General features: G+C 40.6%; 1 protein-coding gene across 1 annotated transcript in view; it reads left to right on the forward strand.

The window, feature by feature from the left end:
- Positions 1 to 7,874: 7,874 nt before the first annotated feature.
- The window catches only part of LOC110467628 (copine-8), a 67,972-nt gene continuing 55,270 nt past the window's right edge, over positions 7,875 to 20,576 (forward strand). The window contains exon 1 of the mRNA XM_021524840.4: positions 7,875 to 8,195. Coding sequence (XP_021380515.3) covers positions 8,056 to 8,195 — 140 coding nt within the window. The 5' untranslated portion in view covers positions 7,875 to 8,055. The remainder of the gene's footprint in view (positions 8,196 to 20,576) is intronic.

Here is a 20,576-nt window from a genome sequence, read left to right on the forward strand (position 1 = left end):
TTAAATGCATTCCCGAATTATTGCCACAGTTGTTCTGGAAGATACTCAAACTCATTACATTATTTGGGCTGGAAATTTTCAGCCTCATTAAAACCTTAATTGCTTGAATGTTGCCATGAAATGAGAAAAATCTGATGGACAGTGTTCCCAAAAGACAATCCACATGCTGTTAAATGTTTGTTTAAGTGATTTTAATTGAATGGAAAATGATATAAAATTAAAATTCATAAATGAAGGAATACATCTGGATGAAAAAAAGAATAAATATTCTGACAAAATTCACTTTCCTATCTGCGGTTCTTTTCTGTTTTCCTGAAAGGAAAAGAAGAAACTCTCAAGTTCTTACTTCATCTCTTGATATTTTAGTGACTTGCTAAATGTCAGTACTGTAAGTCACACTGCCTTTTTGATAGTTCATTAATAACACAAAATTAACCTATATCATAAATTAGTGTTTGGTAACTAGGATGGCAACTGTCATTATAAAATGCAATCAAAATAAATGCTGTATAGTTTGAAAATTTAATTCATAGTTATAAATGAGTCATGAGTGATTAAAATCAGCTTCTCTGAGAGTTTGTATTGTCGCTTTGGAGCTTGCTTCTGGTAAATTGGAAGACAAAGAAGACAATGTCCTGCAGTAATTGTGTTTCTTCAAAATATGTTGTGTACAAGGACCTCCCTTTTGCTGCAGAGATCTCCCAGCTGTGTAGGAAATATCCAGGCCTGCTGAGGGTCAGAGCAACCCAGATCACTGCACAGCTCCTCTCCTGAGAGAAATCTGGTGTCTGGTTGCACTCTGGGAAAAATCTATGGGCTCTGTAGTACCCAACCATCCTGAAGCTCAGAATTTTGCATTTTATCTAAAATGATTAACTTTCTTTGAGTAGCTGAAGATAAAGCCCCTTCTGCTAGAGGCCTTGCCTGGAGGTGAAACCCGAAGTGTTTAATGGATCAAAGTCTGCTTTGTCAGACTGAGCATATGACCTTGAAGCTCCTATTGAGGACTAATGATTGGTAATTATGGGAGTGGAGGTGTTTCATGGTATTCTTATTATTTCTCAAGCAGTTATTGCTGCTTGAGTCCTTGGAGGTGGAGGCATAAAATCAATTGCAAAAGCCAAATCAACATCACAGATAGTACTGGTAAGATCTGTTATCCACTCAGAAAGTCTTTAAGCCGGGAAACAGAATGTTTTATATCCTCATGATTTCACAGATCTTTCCAGGCACAATTCCTCCTCTTTCCAGAACCATTGTGTGGGAGAGGCTTATGCTTTCTGGCTCTGTGTCTAACAGTGAGTTATCAAATATGACAGAAAGTCTAAAGGAACCACAAAGTTTTTCCTCTGTGAAAATAGAACCATGCACTCTTTGTGCCCAGAGGGCATTTGTCAGTTTCTTCCACAAAACAAGTACAATCTTGGGGAAAAAAATAATCAAGAAGTCAATAAAGTAAATCAAATGCAGCCTTCAAAATTAGTTTGGGACAGAGCTTCACTGTAAGCCTGACTGCATGAAAAATAGTACATGGAGGGGCCTGGCAACATGTTGGGATTTCACTGATCTTTTAAGGAATACAGAAACACCCGCAACTTTTTTTTTTTCAAAATGAGGAAGCCATAGAAATGGTATGAGAACATATAGTGACAGGTTTTCTGAAATTCCACTATCTTGGCTTACACTGAGAAATTTGTGAAAGAAACTGTTAAAGCAATTGACAGAAAAGTTTGGGTTTGCTTCTTGGTGGCTAATTAGAATATGTAGTGTTACCCTGACTTCACAGGGATCCTTCTGGGAAGATGAAATGATAAGTGAACCAGATATATAATCCAGAGTATTTATTTATGTAAGTTCAAGTGTGTAACTATTGACAAGCAGGGGATCCAATACTTATCCAGATTAGTCCAGGTCATCCCCCTCACTGTGTACACATTGGTCTGAATATTTACAGGTAGGTAGGTAATAGATAAGCAATTGGTGCTTGACATCTGTGTTGGAGTCTACTCACAAAGATTAAATCTGTGTCTATTTTGGCAGAGTTACTGATTTCTTCCACACCTAGAATGGCATGACCCAATATCTCCTTGACGTTATCAGGAAATACAGAAAGTCATGTGCATGAGTACTGAAGCCTCCACCCGGGTATGGAGGAGGATGTAGCAGTTTGGGCATTGCTGCTGTTGGGTTCAGAAATGCTGTCGTGACTTTTTTCTTAAAATAACTGGGTTTGACTTTAGTTGCCATGAAGGAAATAACTGGATAACACACTTTTAAATTGTAGAGGCTATGTGCTAATTTCTACTGTATTAGCCAAATTCACAAAGCAACTGTTACATATGAAGACTTGGCCTCCCAAGGTGTATTGCTAATGGTGGCATTGATTTTATGAATATTCTGGAAGCATGCTGAGGGAAAAGATATGGGTCAAGATTAGGCAGAGAAAAAAACTATGAAACATATTATTCCTAAAAGATTTGTAACAAACATATATTTTCCGCAAATCAGTTGGTATTTCTTAGAAATATGGAAGGCCTAGAAATGATTGGACATGGAAGGGAAGGAAAAAATAATTCTAATCATCAAGAGCCCAAGAGAATGGGAAGAAGAGCATGAAGTAGAAGAGCAAGAAGAAGAGGAGGAAGAAGAAGAAGCATGAAGAGCATGAAGAGCAAGAAGTAGATTCTCCTCTACCTCTTTTGAGACTAAAATACTTTCCTGAATTGTTCAGCTGATCTTGTGACAAACATCTTGAGGTTTCATTTTGTGGCTGTCTAATCTTATGTTCATTGGAAAGAACATAGTTCTTTAGAATTTTTTTAATTAATTGCATGCAGACAATCTTCTTCTTACTATCCTTTCTGCCATAGTAAACACTTCATTTAGCAGTACCCGGAATTATCTGCTACCATGAGCCAGTCATAAACTGCCTTTCTAGAGCAAGTATTTTAAATGCATCCTTACATTTTTCTGGCAGCGTGTCCACAAATGAAATCTGGATGGCCAGTGCTTAGTTGAAGGTGCATGAATAACACTTTTTCACCCAAAAGCATCTAATCAGTTTTCTTTGTCCTTTAAAATGAAACCTGAACTTCTGAACTTTAATCTGACTTTGTTAACAGTTAAAAGCCTGCACTAAAAATACTTCCAAGTCACATTTTCAGAATATGAGTTCCACCCTACTTGCTTCACTCTGAGAGACAGAAAAAGTGCTCAGTAGATTTAAAATTCCTCTGTTCGTAGATGTAGAGACCTTACTATGCAGTACTAGGTGTAATATGTGAAATGGATTCCATTACAGCTCCTGAATGACTCTGAGAATGTTTCAGCTGTCTTTGGCATTTTGAAGAGCTCTTGAACTAAGTGAAAACTGTGTCAGGAAATGACACTACTTAACCTGATTCTGTGGAAGAACACTTTCCTTAGGATGTGGCAGGAAGGAACCTTATGGTTGTGCTGCTGGTCTCTCTCTTCTGGCCTGGATCAAACTGGAAGAAAATTTGAAATAATACAGGAAGATTATCTAGTGCTAAAGGAACTTTGATACATAACATAGTTCTAGTGTAAATGAATATAATATAGTCAGACAAGTGTATTTGTCAGATAGCTGTCATTTGTGTGCATGAAGAGGGAAAGTGGAATTTATGCTTTGTGATTTTATTCTGCATGGAAACAGTAGAGAGGTACAAAACCAAAAGCACTACTGATTTCATCATGGTACAGAAAGGGTGAAACTTTTAGCTGTCTTTGCACTGATGACTCACTAACCTTCCTCGCTTATGCCATGGTGACAAGGTTTTCTGGGTCCTCACGACAGAGGTGCTCTCATGCAGACAGCAAGGATAGGTTTCAAAGGCTTTTAAACACAGAAGACCTAGATACTTTTTAAGAAGAAGAAATGTATTCTTCTTGACACCTGTGAGACTGTAGACATTAGCCCTTGAAAAAGTAGTGTTTAAAGTGAAACCCTGAAAGAAGTGGAGAGTTTTTCTTTTTGCCTAGCTTCTGAGTCTGACACCTCCTTTAGACTTCACTTGCACAAAAATAGAGCTTCATCAGTTTTTGTGTGTTTTGAAAGCAGATCACAAAATCATGGAGTTATAGGAGATAATTCATCCTAGAAGAATAAAGGGACTGAATGTATCCATCAGCTGTTCTATTATAGATGGTTAAAGCCTGTAGTCTGTATTGAGCCACGGCTGTTGCTAATGGTTCCAATAGTGATGGTGGCACTCATGGTTCCACTTGTCCCAGCAAATGCTAAATTCCTTGTCTTTGTTCAAGGGATTCAAACAATCAGCACTAGCAAAGAAGGAGGAAATTAATGATATTAATCAAAGGCAGGAAAGAAAGATATAACAATTCTCAAACTGTAGTGTACATTAGGATGTTGGAATTGTTTCAGTGCTGTGTTCAGTTATCAGAAAGGAATAGTTATGGCTAAGTTCACCCCATTCTTCAGGTTCTTGAAAGAAACAGTTTGGTGGCACCCATGATAAAAATATGACGTTTGATTAATGTTACTTGAGCGATCTATTGAATGGACACTTGAAGAAGAGCAAGGGAATATGATATGTTCATCACAAATACAGACTGAGTAGGCATGTCATTGTCATGAAAATGCATTGGAGTCCCATTGTTCTGTTCCAGCAATGCTGAAGCTCACTTCTAAGCTCACTTCTATAATCATCCACCTATTCTATCACATAACTGGAATAGATGCCACTTCAGTTCCTTAACTTCCTACAGATTAGTCTGTGTTGGTTTTGTGTGGTTCATTTTTTTTTTTAGAAGTACAAAGATTTAATCATACAACTTCTTTTTTGAGATGTCTGATAATGATCTACAAGGCAGAAAGCTGAGGGGGTGGAGGGAAGTAATCAATGTTTGCATCCTGTGGCATTCGGCTTCAATTATACTGCTGAAACCTGGAAGCTGTGATGTTTTAAAGCAATCATCTAGTGTCACGCATTACAGCTATTCTGGAATCTCTAGTTTGTTCATAGTTTATGCTATAATTACTGCAAATATATCCCTCATTCCTTAAATTAGGTTCCAGGTATTGAAACGAGTTATGTAGGCATCTGAAAATTAGCAACAGCTAGTAATAATAAGGTAACAATCACAAAAGAAAGCAAGGAAAATATGTCCTGCTTTCCATTGCAAAATTTTCGGAGTCACTGATGTCACTCAAATGTCAGCTTACCATGTACCACACACAGCTCTTATGTTTCTTTTTGCACCGTAATCTGATAGGTATTTTGTACATTAATTTCAGATACTAAAACTGCCTCTGTCCTAATACTTGGACATTTTTCCAGTCTCCACACCTTAGTGCCATTTAAGAATGAGAAAATACAAGGTGCCTGTCTGTAATGATAATATCATATATTTAGTCCCATTGGTGCCTATCTTTCCATTGATTTAGTTTTTAGTTTCTATTTCCCATGAAACTCACTCAGTGCATGAGAATTATGTACTTACTCTAAGCTAAAACATTATAAGACAAAATTTTTGTGCCTTCATAAATGTGATGAGAGAAGATGAATATCTCCCCAGCAACACTGAAGACTTGAATTTCCTTAACTTCTCCATTATTTTCATAGGGTGCTCTATTTATGGAATCAGCAATTGCCAACAATTTCCATTTTTCTAAGTAGAATAAAATATTAAGATCAGGTAATGTATAAAAGGATCCAAACAAACTCTCACGTAACCAAAAATAAAATGGATTAGTAGAGAATAATGTAAGATCATGTCACACTTACAAGATATACTTTTAAATTACTCACACCTATACAATTGTAACTGCTAATATCATTTATAGTGATGTACTATCCTTACTAGAGTAACTCTTCATAAGTTTTTGGTTATTCATGCCATGCCATGTAGGATACACTGATCATAGTTAGATCGTTATAGCGGATTATAAAAGAGGGAAGAACTGTATTATAAAGCTGAAAAACAGTTTGGTTTTTTTTCTTCAAAAAGTGTTCTTTAGCTTTTAGTCATCTAGTAGCTTATTTATAGTCAGCATTAGCCTCTCAAGACAGCACTGGTCCTACACTCATCCCTTCACATTACTGTGTTGACAAAGACTGTAGTGAACTAAATTTCTTCTTGGTTTTTTGTTTGGGTTTTGTGGTTTGGCTTTTTAAAGGAATTTCAGCTATAGGCTTACTGGTTTGGCTGCCTGCAGACACACCTAGAATACTTGTGAAGGTACGTGGCTTCTTGGCTGTATTGAGAACCTTAGACAGATTGGTTTAAGAGGAAGTACTTTAGAGATATCTGATGAGAAATTGCTCTGTGCTTAACAAATTGTGCTGGACAAGAGAATGAAAATAAAGAAATGAAATATCAGGTGATAACTTTCTAAAAAAAAAAAAAAAAAAAAAGAGACAGAAGATTGGAACTGGGATGTGGTCAGAAGTTTCTGAATAAAATATCCATAGTATCTTCCTTGAGTTTCTGCCACTGGAGTTGTTTCAGATGTGTGCTGTGCACAGGGAGTACATCTCCTGTACATAAGAACGTGTTACTGTCGTCTGCATTCCCGCTGCTGTTCCTTCTGTTTGCTATGAGCTAACCAGGTGCTGGCATTCAGGTTCTCTTATCACTATTTTGATGTACTGCCTGAGATCAAACATTGCACTTGAATTACAGTAACAAGAATCATGAAATCAAATTAAAATTGAATGTATTTTGATAACGTTTGTGGCTTTGGATTTAATTTTTTTTTTTTCAAATAAACACATTAAGCTCTTTATTGCTATATATAAAACTCTCAACAGACAGAGGAGTAGAGGAATTCAGTACATGATTCTGGGCTTCAGTATATGATTTTCAGGGACTTTGACCTGTCCTACATATTGTGTAGCTACAGACATGGCATTTAATTTGCCTGTGCCTTAACTTCCCACCTGTGACATGGGAATGGGAGCACTCCTATCTCTCTTCAAAGTGCTGTGATGAGAAATATATATTGGGGACTACTTAGATGCCATAATAATGGATGCAAATTAAACACATTGCATATAAGATGATGGAGTAATCGTGATTACTGTCAATTACTATGAACAGATTCAGTGCAATTGGATTGATGGTCTTGGAAAAGAAGGAATGGGTCTGCGCAGGTGTGAGAGAGCGAAGCCCCATTTGTCAGCGTGCCGGGCACACAGCGGCCGAGGCCAGTTCGCCTCCTTTGCCAGCGGAAGGGCTGCGGGCTGTCCGGGGCATCCCCGCGGGGCTCCCTCGCCGCGCCCGCCCCTCGCAGCGCCCCGGCCCGGCGCTCCGGGCCGCTCCGCCGCGCCCCCTGGCGGCAGCGGCCCCGCCGCGACGGCCGTGCCCCGCCGGCCTCGCGCGTTCGCCGCCCGCGGCTTCTGCGGCGGCGGCGCCGGGATCGGCCCCGCCGGGCCCGGCGGCTCGGCCCGCCCGCGCTGGCCCAGCCCCGCTGCGGCTGCTCGGGGCGCGGGGACCCGCGCACCGCTAACGCGGAAGGAGGGGATTCCCCGCGCAGCCCGCGGAACGGGACGGAACGGCGCGGGAGTTTCCGTGAAAGGCCGAGGGGAAGGCACCGGGGAGGTTCCTCGTTCACTAACGCGTGGGGAGGAGATTTCCCGGACAGCCTGCGGGACGGGACGGAGCGGAAGCCCCGTGCAGGGGCCAGGAGGGAAGAGACCGGGGAGGCGCGGAGCGAAATCGCTCGGGACGGCACCCTGGACACGTCTCCCCCGGGGCACTTCCCCGCCCCGCACGCTTCGGGGCGGCGGCGCCGCCGGTGCCGCGTTTCCCCCGCGGGCTCCGCCGCGTCCCCTCGCTGGGGCCGTCGGGCTCCCGCGCCCGGGGCGGGCGCGCGCGGCTCCCGCTGGCGGTGACGTCACGGCCCGCTCCCGGCTCGCCCTCCGGTCGGCGGGCGCATCCCGCGGGTGCGGAGCGGAGCGGAGCGGGGCTCCGCGCCACGGGCGGCAGCGGCGTCGCGCTGTGGAGGCCGGCGGGCGCCGCCTCCTCCCCGCCTCCCTCCGTCCCTCGTTCCCGCCCGCGCCGCTCTGTCCCATGTTCGGGCTGGGGAAGCCGGCGGGGCAGCAGGAGCCGGGCAGAAGCGGTGGGCTTCCGAAGATGGCGTCCGTGGGGGATTTTAACGTTCTCGGCTCCAGCATCCCGGCCACCAAGGTGGAGCTCTCCGTGTCCTGCAGGTACGGCGGCGGCTCGCGGCCCGCCGCCCGCTCGCCCCGCGGCGTCGGAGGGGGCGGACGGGCGGGGGCCCCTCGTCCCGGGCTTGTCCGCGGAGCGGGCGGGAGAAGGCGGCGCGGGACGCGCTCCGCACGCCCGGCGCTGTGCGAGGCGCTCTCGCTCCTGCCCTCGGAGCGTGCGGAGCGCGGGCAGCTGCCGGCGCGTCCTCGGGCAGAGCCGGGCGCAGCCCGGGGCCGGCTGCCAGCCCGCTGCAGCCCGCTGGCCGCGCACCGGCGTGTCCGCCGCAGGCTGCCGCCGGCGGGCCCGGCGCTGAGCACGGCTCCCGCGGCGGCTCCGGGCTCTGCCGAGACGGGCAGCGGCTGCCGCCGCCCCGCATCCTGCCCGCGCCGCCGCCGGGAGCGGGAGCTTCTGGAGCTGTCCCAAGTGCCGTGGTGGGGCCGGAGACCGGAGTAATCCTGTCCCGGCTTCTTCAAGGCTCTCTTGCAAAACTTAGGAGTACGGGCATGTTGTGTCCCTCCGTAATGTCTTACCGTAACGCTGCTGCCGAGAAATTGAGGGAATGCCAACCCATAAGACCAACTGTAGTGTCTGTGGGGTTGTTCCTTTGACGCTTGTTTATCGGTGTTTCAAAAATCCTCTTTTCGCCCGTGATGCTCTCATTAGACGTCTAAAAAGTAGTTTTATTTGTGCGCTTTTTAATTCACGTCTTCGTTCACATTCCGCGGCTTCCTTAAGTATTTCCTAGTAGTTGCAAAGCGGTGACGCCTTTCACCAGCAGAGTTGGCAGCTTCTAGCGGAAAATTTGAACTGTCCGTGTATTTCCTGACGGGAAATGAGACAGAGTTTCTTCTGCAATGCGTTGCATAATTTTATAATGTAGCTCCTCGTTTTATATTGTTGCTGTTTACCGGTACTACTACCACCCTAGGACGGCAGTGCTCTAAACTTAAATTGTCAGACCACTCCCTCTCTTTCCTTAGTAAATAAAGTATGATTTGATGATTTATCAAGTGTGGGTTTCAAAAGAAGGCTGAAGCAGTGAGAGAATAGACTAATATAAAATTTTTAATACTGAAATAGTCTCCAGGCAGACGTTTTAACACTCCGTTGTACTTGCTGTCTCTGCAAGGTTCACAAGGACTAATTGTTGTCCAAAGAAGGGTGTGCTGTAATGTGTAAAAGCAATCCAGGACCTTTACTTTTAAGTTTTTCAGATAGCCTGTCACAGTTACAGGTGTCAGAGCATTAATGTTGAATTTGACCCAATTCACTTAGTATGGGAGTTCCTTTATTTCCAGGTATCATTTGTGTAAACCTGCCATGTTTCACAATAATACATCAGATTGTTACATAGAAATGCAGGTACAGAATATAGTCAGTCGATTCTGACCTTACTTGTAGCTAATTTCAGTATATAGTTTACAGCAGCAGTTTTTCTGCCGACGTTGTTAAAAGCCATGTCAGTTTTGTTAAAACTTTTTCAAGAGCAGAAGGATGGGAATTTCCATGGAGATTCCTTTCTTCTGTATGTGCTGATGACATTTTTTGATTACGAAATTATGCTTCAGAGTGGAGTGTAAAATGAGTGACACTAGGGCAGAGATCAGTGGTTAACACATTTGTGATTCATCTGTAAACACATTCATCGGCTAAAGCTTGTGAAATGTGATGTTAAATTAAGTTGTGAGACTGCAAGAGCAAACTGCAAAATTCAGAGATAGCTGAAAATTCTTTAATAATTAGCAGTTGTGTATTCCTTAATACCTGGAGAGAAATGCTTTTAAAAACAATTTGAGTAACTGGTTGGTTTTTTCCTTGATACTTGAAGGGTTGTAGGACCAATGTGGTCACTGATTTTCATCAATAATTGTAAGTTGATAACTATAATTTATTCCTAGATATTTTTATCTTGGTTTTACTTTTTGTTTGGCTTTGGGATTTTTTGTTGTTGTGATGATGTTTTGTGGGGTTTCTTTTTGTTTTTTGCTTTTTTTGGGAGGGGAGTTGTTTGTTTTTTGTGGGTTTTTGCGTGTTTTCCTTGTAAGACATGAGGGAAGTTCTTCCAATTTGTACAGATGATGTAACGTGTGGTCAGTGAAGTAGTGCAATCTGTTTGTGCCATAAAGTAAATTTGTGACTCTTCTTTTCTTTGTTGTGTCTTTCTGTCTGTCTTACTCAGTAAAGATTCTGTTTATATTTCCTTTAACTTTCAATTCCATATTGTTTCTTTGTCAGCATTTCCCAATTTGCCTGCATCCTCATACTGCCAGTGTTGCCAAAGTATCCAGATTCAGCACTGTGCAGATGGCATTGCACTACTTGATATTCTCCAAGTCACTGTGGTTTAGCTTCAGGGTCACATCAAGTAGCCTTTAGGAGAAATGCATCTCATGGGATGAGAAATTCTGTGACAACTGTAAAATCCAGAAATGTTTTGGTTGTCAGGCAATGCTCTTTCTGGAATTTCCTTATGACTAAAAGTTTTTTATATCATTCCCATGACTTTTGAGTGCCAGCATTAGCTGTAATGTTAAAAATGCCAGAAAAGCAAGAAATTAATTTAATTCTAGCTATTACTACTCAGTGCCTATCAAATAAAAATGTCACAGTTCTTTCTCTAAGATGTAGTTTATCAGGAAGCAGAAGTCTTTGACTCAAGAGCCAGCTGTGCTATAGCAGAAGAACTTACATATGTATCCCAGAGGATCCTCTGGTGTTGGTAATAGTCCACTATTGTCTGGATCAATTGTTTTAGTCTCCCTCTGCACCCTGTCTCTCCCTTCATCACATGTGCTAAAGGGTATTTAGGGTCTGATGAAAATGTTACTGTCACCTGCCATGCAGTCTTTATTTGTTGCTGCCTGGTATAATTTTGCACAATTGTCATAACTGGCATAAAATTGTGCAATGTGGTGATGGACCAAGACTTGTCTGTACAGTCTGTATGAAAGAGTGGAAATAGGCTGCACTCTATCCTTTTACTCACTGTGTTTGCAGCCCAGAGATTCCTCTTCCTCTACAGGGGTGTTGGCACTGCATGCTGTTTGTAGGTCTGTGTCTAGAGATGACTCTTCTCTTACCAGCTGTGTGTGTAAGCTTAAGGTCTCATGTGAGCTTCAGGTAAGCTTCAGGCCATATGCCTGTCATCCTCTTTTCCCTCTGTGGATGTTTTCCACCGATTCCCATCTAGTTAAGTCTTGGAAAAACTTAATATTCTGTTCCCATTTTCCCTGTTAGTGCTGTTACTGTGTGATCGATGTAGTTTATCTGATGCTGAGAACCACAAGATTGTGGTTATTACATACCTTGAAGTTTGTGCTCTGAGTGAGCACACAAAATTCAGTGTAGTTTAATGGGTTTAAGTTTTTAATTTTTTGGTTATGATCTCTATAATGATGATTTCTGTCTATCATGGTTACTGTGTGGACAGGCCTAGGTTTTTTTCCTGTAGTCCCTGAAAATTCTGAAGCCATTCTGCAGTCTTATGTTAATAAAAAGGTCAAGAGTTTCGTTATATCTCAAGTTAATGTTTACTTATGGACTTATCAGAATTATTTTATTGAGAGTGTTTTTTTTTAATATCTATAGGAAAGTGAAGCTGTAGTTTTATCATTTTGACTTCTAGTAGTGTATCAAAGATGAGATGGTTATTGGAAAGATGGTTTTAATTTACTGACACAGTGCAGGGTCACTTTGCTAATTCAGAATGTTTGTTATGCTAATACTGCTTTGAAATGCTTTATGTTCAATCCAGCAGTATGTCTTTATAGGTCTGGATTTATGTTGGATAAACTCTACACTGCCTGTGTTTCCACAGCAGGAATTATATGCATAAAGGCACCATAAGCATCTTGTCACAGTTCAACAGAAGTACAGTTGGTTGCCTATGCCTGTTTTGGATCAGTCCTGTCCTACTTCACAATTTGCACAGAAATTTAACATTAATGAATGAGGTGAATGGAAATAAGCAACCCCTATTCTCAGTAATTGAAATTATTCAATTTAAAGTTTCTTGCACAAACAAACAAAGCATGCGACTTCAGAATTTTTCTTTTTGTTTGGCAGTCTGAAAGTCTTAACCAGCCACTTCTGAGAATTTGCAATACCTAAACGTATGTTAAATTATATCTTTGATTGTCCTAGGCATTGATTTCTGGCAAGATCATGTCTCTCCAGCCATCATACTTACCTTCTGGGTTTTTTTAAAATATTAATAATTTGTTAGAAGTCTCTGTCACAGAAAGATATAATGATTAAAGAGATATTCATAACGAATTATTCAAGCTTGGAACTCTGTATAGTACAAAATACAGAATATAAAACTTTGATTGTAAATCTGGTTTTCATTTTCCTGCTTTCTTTGTGTATGTGTTTCTAAGTTGGATTAAAAGTCCATGGAGTGGTTATGTGTGACTGGCAACAGAAGGCTGATTTGGCATGGTTCTTTTTGAAATTATACTGCCTAGAGAACTAGCTGGTTTCAGATGAGAAGAAATATAAATGGTTTACAGTGTCTATAGTGATGATGTATTCCTGATAGAGTGCACAGTTTAGTTTTCACCTGTGTGTCTCTATTGTTTGAAATTCAAACATGCAGGAGTGTGACTAATAGAATTTAAAGCAGATTGTTTGCACTGTAAGTTCTGTCTCATGATTGCTAATGATGGGAAAGATGGATGCTAATGTCTATACAAAAAATTCCATGGGTGAGTGTCTTAAGGAGAAATGGGCATTAATGTCTTTGAAATAGGTCTTATTGCCTCTGCCAGCCTCACGCTACAGAACTCAGACAGTTTGACTCCTGAACTTAAGGGTAATAGACAAATGGGTCAGCACAAAATCTGTTGCAAAACCCACATAGCCTGAATTTCTAAACTCTGGAGAAAAATGACATGTTCAAGGGGGGAATGTCCTAGGTGGTTTGGAAAGGCTGTACCTTCCTAGTACTGTAGCCACTGGGGAAAGGAAGAGGACAACCTGTGGCTGGGATTTTAGGATAAAAGGGGGCTGTGTCCTCTGAACCCTCGAGAGAGAAACCCCACGGGCATATGACCGAGTCATCTCTCTCCCTTTATTCGAATAATGACATAGGACTTCTCTGTCTTCATGGACAGTGGCTTTTCGTAGAGTGATTTTCTGCACTCCATGGACTGTTTTAACCCACCTCTGAGATGGGATAACTGAATGTTCTTACTAGATTCCTTGGGGTGGATTAAAGTGAAATGAGACTGAATGACCAGTGTGCATACACATGGCAGGTTTATTTCAGAACAGTTTGGTTACATTGGAGAGGAGGTATGTATGTGCTTTGCTTATTATTTATATAAATATAATTATATAAAAGTATAAAAATATCACTTAGGAAAATATACAAGGAAAAGAAAGAAAGGATAAGAGTACAAAAGAAGAGGAAAGATATCACTACCCATAGATCCAGCACTGAAACTTGATTGTTGGAATTTCAATGTCTCTTGATCAAAGTTGTGGTCACAGTCTTTATACGCTGGGGCTGGAGAAATCCCCCTGTCATGGTTTGGAATGGGAGGAAATACAGGGAAGTGATGGGTGTGAAAAAAAGATTCAGTGGGTTAATATATGTTCAGGTGGGAAGGCCCAGGTGCCTCCCCTGGGAGTGGAGTCTTATACTATGAAGTACTGAGGATCATGCACAGTCTGGGGTGCTTCGGGGGACTTTGAAGATCTGTGGCCCTTTCTAAGACATGACCACTGTTTCTCATGACTGCACAGGTTGAGCCAGGTGTGACTTATCAGAATGAATGAATACCTTCAGGCTTACCTGTGAGTCTCCTGATACCTCCTCCAGGGTGTGGTTTTACACCTGAGTCTCATCAGGAAAGAACATTAGCATGATAAAAAAGCATTACCCCACCTTGCAGGATCTGCTTCTTTCTGGCCTTTTCAGTTTGTTGTGGTCATCCTCTGGTGGGTGGGTGTGCACCTCCAATGCACCTGGACTGTTCTTAGGAAGATCAATGGTTTCACCACACCCAAAAATTCTTCTCCTCCCCTTTGTTTCAGGGGTGCAAATCTGGCCTCAGCAAAGCACCTGTTGCTTTTGCAAATCTGATTTTTGAGTCTTAACCTTTAACATTTCTGTTGTCATGCAGGCTTCAGGTTTCATGCAACCTTGGGAGTGTTAGGACTTGTCAGGTTCTGTTTCAATGTGCCTTTGGCAATATGGAGCTTTGTTTGGTTTTACTTGGCTACAAACCCAAACCTGATGTCTTTTGTCTAGTTACTGGGTGGCTACTGCTTAGTTAGTTTCCCTTTGGCTTGTCCTTGTATAATTGTTTGGTATAACCATATTTCCTTCAGCAGGTAGTAGTAACAAGTTGTTATTATGTGTATAATGATGTATTTGTGGCCCTCACAGAATGGTTTAGTGCAGAGGAGCATCATGATGGTGTGAAGCAGGGGCTTTGCAAGTGGGGGCACAGGATGGAGTGTGGCAGCAGAGGGTGAAAAGAGGTTACTCGGGATGTTCCCCCTACTGGGGGCCCCAGTGCTTTAAAGAGGTCACCAGTGGTTGGTGAAGAAGTGCAGTTTGAGAGCTGGGCAAAACCAAAAGTGATGAAGGAACAGGTCTCAAGCAGATGTAATACAGGCTGTATATGATGTACAGTAAATGTGGGCGTAGAATGGATTGTAGAATGAAGTCAGGGCATGTCAATTCAGCTGGGGTCCTTGCAGTGGGGAGGAAGAAGTCGTCAGCATCGTACTCCTTCCAAGAACAACTCTTCCACCCCTGCCACCGCTGTAAACTTCATGGTTGTCCTCAGACAGGAGGGGGGACACCGACAGTGGCTCACTGAAACGCCCTCCCTCAGCTGAAGCCCACTGTCTGGGCCTCAGAAGGGTGGCATACAGGAAGGTCCAGCAGCAGGAAACGATCTAGGTGCTACAAAGTGTGCAATGACTTTGTGTGTTTTTATGAAGACTTTCTGTGGTAGAATTTTCCTCATTTTTTTAATCTGCTCATCTGAGCAGTGGCTCATCGACCAACAGTCCTGTACTGGCAGAGAAAGGATGAATATTACACTGATGGTATATATTTCCTTTTAAAGTTACTTCTTGAAGGTATACCTTTTAAAGAGTTGTTTCAGAAAAACTACAAAACCGATCTGTAGGTTTTATATGCTGTTATACATTAATGAAACACTGTATTAGCTGTATTGTACATTCCTAAAGAAATTAGATCTCACGTAGGGCAGCATATCCATGGGTTTGGATGGTCTGGGTGAAAGTAACTGGAAAGGAATGGTGAGTTGACACTAGATTGAAAATCTCTTTTGACCACCAGCAGTCATTAGTGCCATTTCCCAGGATACATCACCAACAGCTCAGAGCCAGAGACTGTTTACCTGCCCCGCCCTAAGAACAAAAATGTGGATGGTTTATTCTGTCGCTTTCAAATAGAAATTTGGGTTGGTACTAATAGAAATTTGGAAGCAGAGTTCTACCAGTTTGTGATAGCACTAATTGGTCTTTTTTTTTTTTTTTTAAATTTAAACTGGGATAGTCTAAGATTATGTTTAGTTCTGTTTCATCTGCAGAAATGTATTTTTACAACCCAGTACTTCCCATCTGTCTCAACAGAATTCCTGTAAAACTATTGCTTTGTTAGAGTAAATAAACTTGGCAATTCCTTTGGGTTTTTTTTTAACCCTCAGGAGCAATCAGCAGTTTTAATAGAGGTTTCATCCTAAAATTGTTTGTGTACATCTAGCCAGAGATGGCTTTCTGTGGATTATGTTAAAACTCATGGAAGCACTGCTGATCTCATCCTTCTCGTTGCTTCTCCCTTTCTTTTTTCCCTTATGGCTTCTGAATCAGTATATTCTTAGCTTGACAATGAAAGCTACTGTGAGGCTGAAAATTATTTGTTTACTGGTGAATTACTTTTCCAGAGGTTATGAAGAGGTATTGTAAATGTTTTGTTAAGCTTGCACATCAGAGATATGTTTGCTTGCTTTCCGGTTCTTCTGGAGCCCTGAAGAATGGAGATGGTTTGAACAGAAAGGAGCAGGTCACCCTAATTGCCTGTTAGTCAGTAGAGTCACTTTTGTCTCACCTGTGAGCCTATTGTAAGAAAACCAGTTATTTTGACAATAATGTAAAATTCTGAGAGGTTGTCTGATCTGCTGTTAGGTCCAGGGCATTTTGAGTCTAGAAATCTGGAGGCTAATAGCTGGCTTTGTTGTGCTCTGATAGAATAGAGAGAGTAAATAGCTGTGGAAGGGTGACTGCTTAAGCTGCCACTAAGTAATTTGTGAAATCACTCTGCAGGTAGGTCAAGTGGGCTCTTCACTTGAGTGGACTCTTTGGATCATACGTCATCTTAGGACTGATCACTGCAAGTTCAGTGATACCATTAAGGCTGAGGGGTAGTGCCTACTAGATAATAATACAGTTATGTTACAATTAGGAGTACAATAGATACTATTCTGCACATAAAAAGTAATTAGGATGCTCCTTTCGTTATCAGGATCTTCTGTGAAAAAGTGATGTGGGCCCATCATTAAGTGAGGGAAACAGAAATGCATTTATTTAATGAACTATGGACAATTCCTTTTCCCATGGATTGATAGAAGTGTGAGAGAATTAGTGTGTGCTTGTAATATATAATACAAATATGATATACTGATATATATTATATATATATATATTAGAAAATATACATTTTCTAAAAATTATTTTTCTTGAGTAACCAACTTCTGTGTTTGCAAACTGCTGAGTGCTTTATTTCACAACCGAGAAATTCTTTGTGTGCATTTAAATGTAAGTCTAAAGAGGAAGAGAAACATAAAGCCATCACACCCAGAGAGATTTTGACAAATTAATCTGAAGTGAACCACATAGTTTTCATTAAAGATGTCAGGATTGTTGAAAGCAAGGTAAGTCTTTTTCCAGTCAATACAGAATTTTGATTTTTTTTAAAATTTTGAAACTAGAAAAGCAGATTTTAAACTACTCAGTTCTGTAGTTACTGTGGTTTTCTTCAAGGCCAGAATGCTATCATTTCTGACGGAGGAATTGGATTTACTTCTGCTTAGCAGTTTGGTGCAACAAAGGCTTAAATGATACCTTACAGAGAAGGAAGTTCAGATACTGATCACTAAAATAAAGTAAAATTGGAAGCAAAGTGTATGTGGACAAGGAGAGTAAATGCTACTTTTTAGCATACATCTGACAACGTACACATGGCACATAGTGGGTGAGGGATCATAGGAAGCAGCAAAGGCTGTGATGGTTCCTGGTGAGCCACCCCTGCTAGCTAGGTCAGTGAATCTTGAAACATCTGATTTGTACATGTGACTTGTTTTAGATTCAACAGTACAAAACATTTGGCATTAGGGAGCATTTCTTTACTGAGAGGGTGGTCAGATGCTGGAACAGGCTTCCTAGAGAGGCTGATGCCTCAGGCCTGGCAATGTTTAAGAGGCATTTGAACAATGCCTTTAATAACGTGTTTTAACTTTTGGTCAGCCCTGAAGTAGTCGGGCCATTAGACTGGATGATCATTATAGGCTTCTTCTAACCAAAGCATTCTATTCTAAAAAACTTCTTGAGCACTGGACTGTTATTTTGATAAATTTTTATGGAGTTTATGAAACTATGCAAACAAAGCTAAACACGTTTTAACTTTCTTATTTACTGATTACTTGCTTTCCCACCCTGGGGAAATTGCTCTCATTATACAGAAAAAAAATATCTCAGGATTTCTAGCATTATTGCCATGGCTCCTATTAAATTTTTCCCCTTAGTCATCTATGCTGTTGCAACTGTCTACATAGGGGGCAGGTGCAACGTGAATTCTTTCAATATCTGTGCTAGTAGAATAATGCTTTCTGCACAGATATTCCTAGACTTCCTTGCTATAAGTGTTTGATAGGCATGTTTCTCAAGAAAAAAAGTTTTGGTTTTTTTTCCCCTCTCTCATTTTTTACCTTCTTTATCTTCAAGGCTTAATGGACCTTAGCAAAATATATACTCATTGAGTTCAGTTAAAATAATAGTCTGTTTCTCTCAATACTTTGATTAGGAGAAAGGAAGTTTCAGATATTTCTGGTTTCCAAGTTTGTGAGCTTTCCTGAGACAAAACAGCTTACTACCAAAGACAATGCTTTTCTTACTAAAAAAATACACTCTATAGTGCTCAGCATGTGCAGAAAGTGTAAATGAAAATTAAGAGTACAATGACCACCTAAAGTTCTAGAAATACATTCAATCTGCTTTCTATTTTGCGATATCATTTCTTGTAGATTGTCCTATGCATGGTTACTGTGTAGTTTTCTTATATTTAAAGGAGCACATTGATTGTTATTCTCCTGAAATGAAAATGCACAAGTGAAATTGAGCAGCCTATTGAGGTGTTAGGTGATTTAGTGGCCAAATCAGATTTTTTTTTCTTTATTTTTTTCCCCTGTTGGCACTTTTTCTTTAAAGTTCTTTTGGAAATTGGCTGCATTGCTTGAACAGCTTGCAAGTTCTTATGTTACTATTTTGATTGGCTCTTTATGATTTGGACAATCAGCCATGCAGGCACAGTTTATTTGTAGAAAAGTGTGTGAAGGGTTGAATTGAGGAGTTTTGCAAGTTGTACTAGTTCAAAACCACGACTTCATTGCATGAACTCATCTGAATTACAATGTTAAATTTGGGTGTCTACTCTTGCAATCCTTTCAGGGATACTGCTTCTGCAGAAATGTTCTTTACTCATTAAAGATTCATTATCTTTAGATTCTTTAAGATTCTTTAAGAACCTGTAGATTCTCATCTACAGATTCTTACCTTGTTTTTATGCTGTTCCTGTGGTGGCTGCTTTTTGCAGCTGCTTGAAGTACCAGGATAGGCTAAGCTTTGCAGTACCAGGCCACTCTTTATGTTAGTATGTATATGGGAAAATAGAGGGGAACAAAACTTAAAAAGGAACACAAAAAGAGTAGGAAATATCTCAAGAACTCAAAGCACTTTATCCCAGTATAAACATAACTAAAATTCCTTAATCCTAATCTACAGTGACAAGCACTAAAATATCAATTGTAAGATCACTGTATGGTCATCATGCAGAAGAATTAAAATTGTTTGGAATTCTAATGGTGAGTATGGGAGGCCTGTTCCTAAATCTAATGTACAATTTGTTCCATATAAGTCTAATTTTGAGGTTTTATTGCAATTCATTTTGGGATAATCCAGGAATTAGTTGTGTATCTAGGTATGTATAATTAAGGAGGAATAGGGTTCATTTGGGGTTGGCAATTCCAGTATTGAAGAACTATCTATTAAAGCTTTTGTAGTGATTGTTCTCAAATACTGATTTGGGTTCGCTGATTTTCCTGTGTTTCTTAATACTTCCAATTTATATTTGCATGATTTTCATCAAGGTAGGATACAATTTCACTGAGTATAATTGTATGCATAAAAATCACATTTCTGAATGGACTAGAGAAGTTCAGAATAATAAGTGTGTGCAGGAATCAGATGTGTTCACAAGTACTGATATTAAATCTAGTGTGTACTTGCGTTAGATTAAATAAAACAGATCTGTCCAATGTTCTGTTCAAGATATTTTTTTTTGTTCATATTGCTTGTTCTGAAGTATGAACTTGACAATACCTAAATTTGGACTATGGCATCTTTTCATTGCTGAAGTCTTAATTGGACCACTTATTTTTAATATGCTTTTCAGCACTGTTCAGTAGCGCAAAAATAATGTAATTTAGATCTGAATGAGAGTAGTTAGTGGTGTCCCTTGAAGAGGCTCTACTGGTTATTAAAAATAATCAGGTATGAGGGATATAAAATGGTTATTTAATCCTTCTTTTGTTCTGGGATAGGATCAAAGACCTTTACTAGAAATTGTAGCTATCTGACATGTTCTTGAATTCAGCGGAGATTTCCCATCATCTTTAACAGTGAAAGATGGTAAAACAATGGAATAAAGTTCAACTTCCGTGCCTGCAGTGCAGAGGATTCAATTTATGGTTAAACCTGTTCCTACTTGCTCTGTCTACACTGAGGTCAGCTTCCATTTGTAGCAGTATTTGCCTCATAGATACAGTCTATATACTTCCGATTATTTCTGTTTTCTCTAAACTCCAGTGGCTCCATATCTGTCTTAGATTGCAAGAAATTAGAGTGTCCAAAACGTATTGCTTGAATTGAGTGTTTATCAGTATTATGAAGAGCAGACTATTAGTCTAAAATTGTATTTTCATTTGTGTATTCCAGTATGCTTTTTTCCCAAAGATACAAGACTCCTGACTTGCATTCATTTTGTGGTCAACTGTAATGTCTAGGACTATTTTTGACATAACTGCTGTATATGCAGTTCCATGGAGATATGCTGAGTTTTTGCTGTT

This window comes from Lonchura striata, chromosome 1A (assembly GCF_050655825.1).
Source record: "Lonchura striata isolate lonStrDom1 chromosome 1A, ASM5065582v1, whole genome shotgun sequence".
NCBI lineage: Eukaryota > Metazoa > Chordata > Aves > Passeriformes > Estrildidae > Lonchura > Lonchura striata.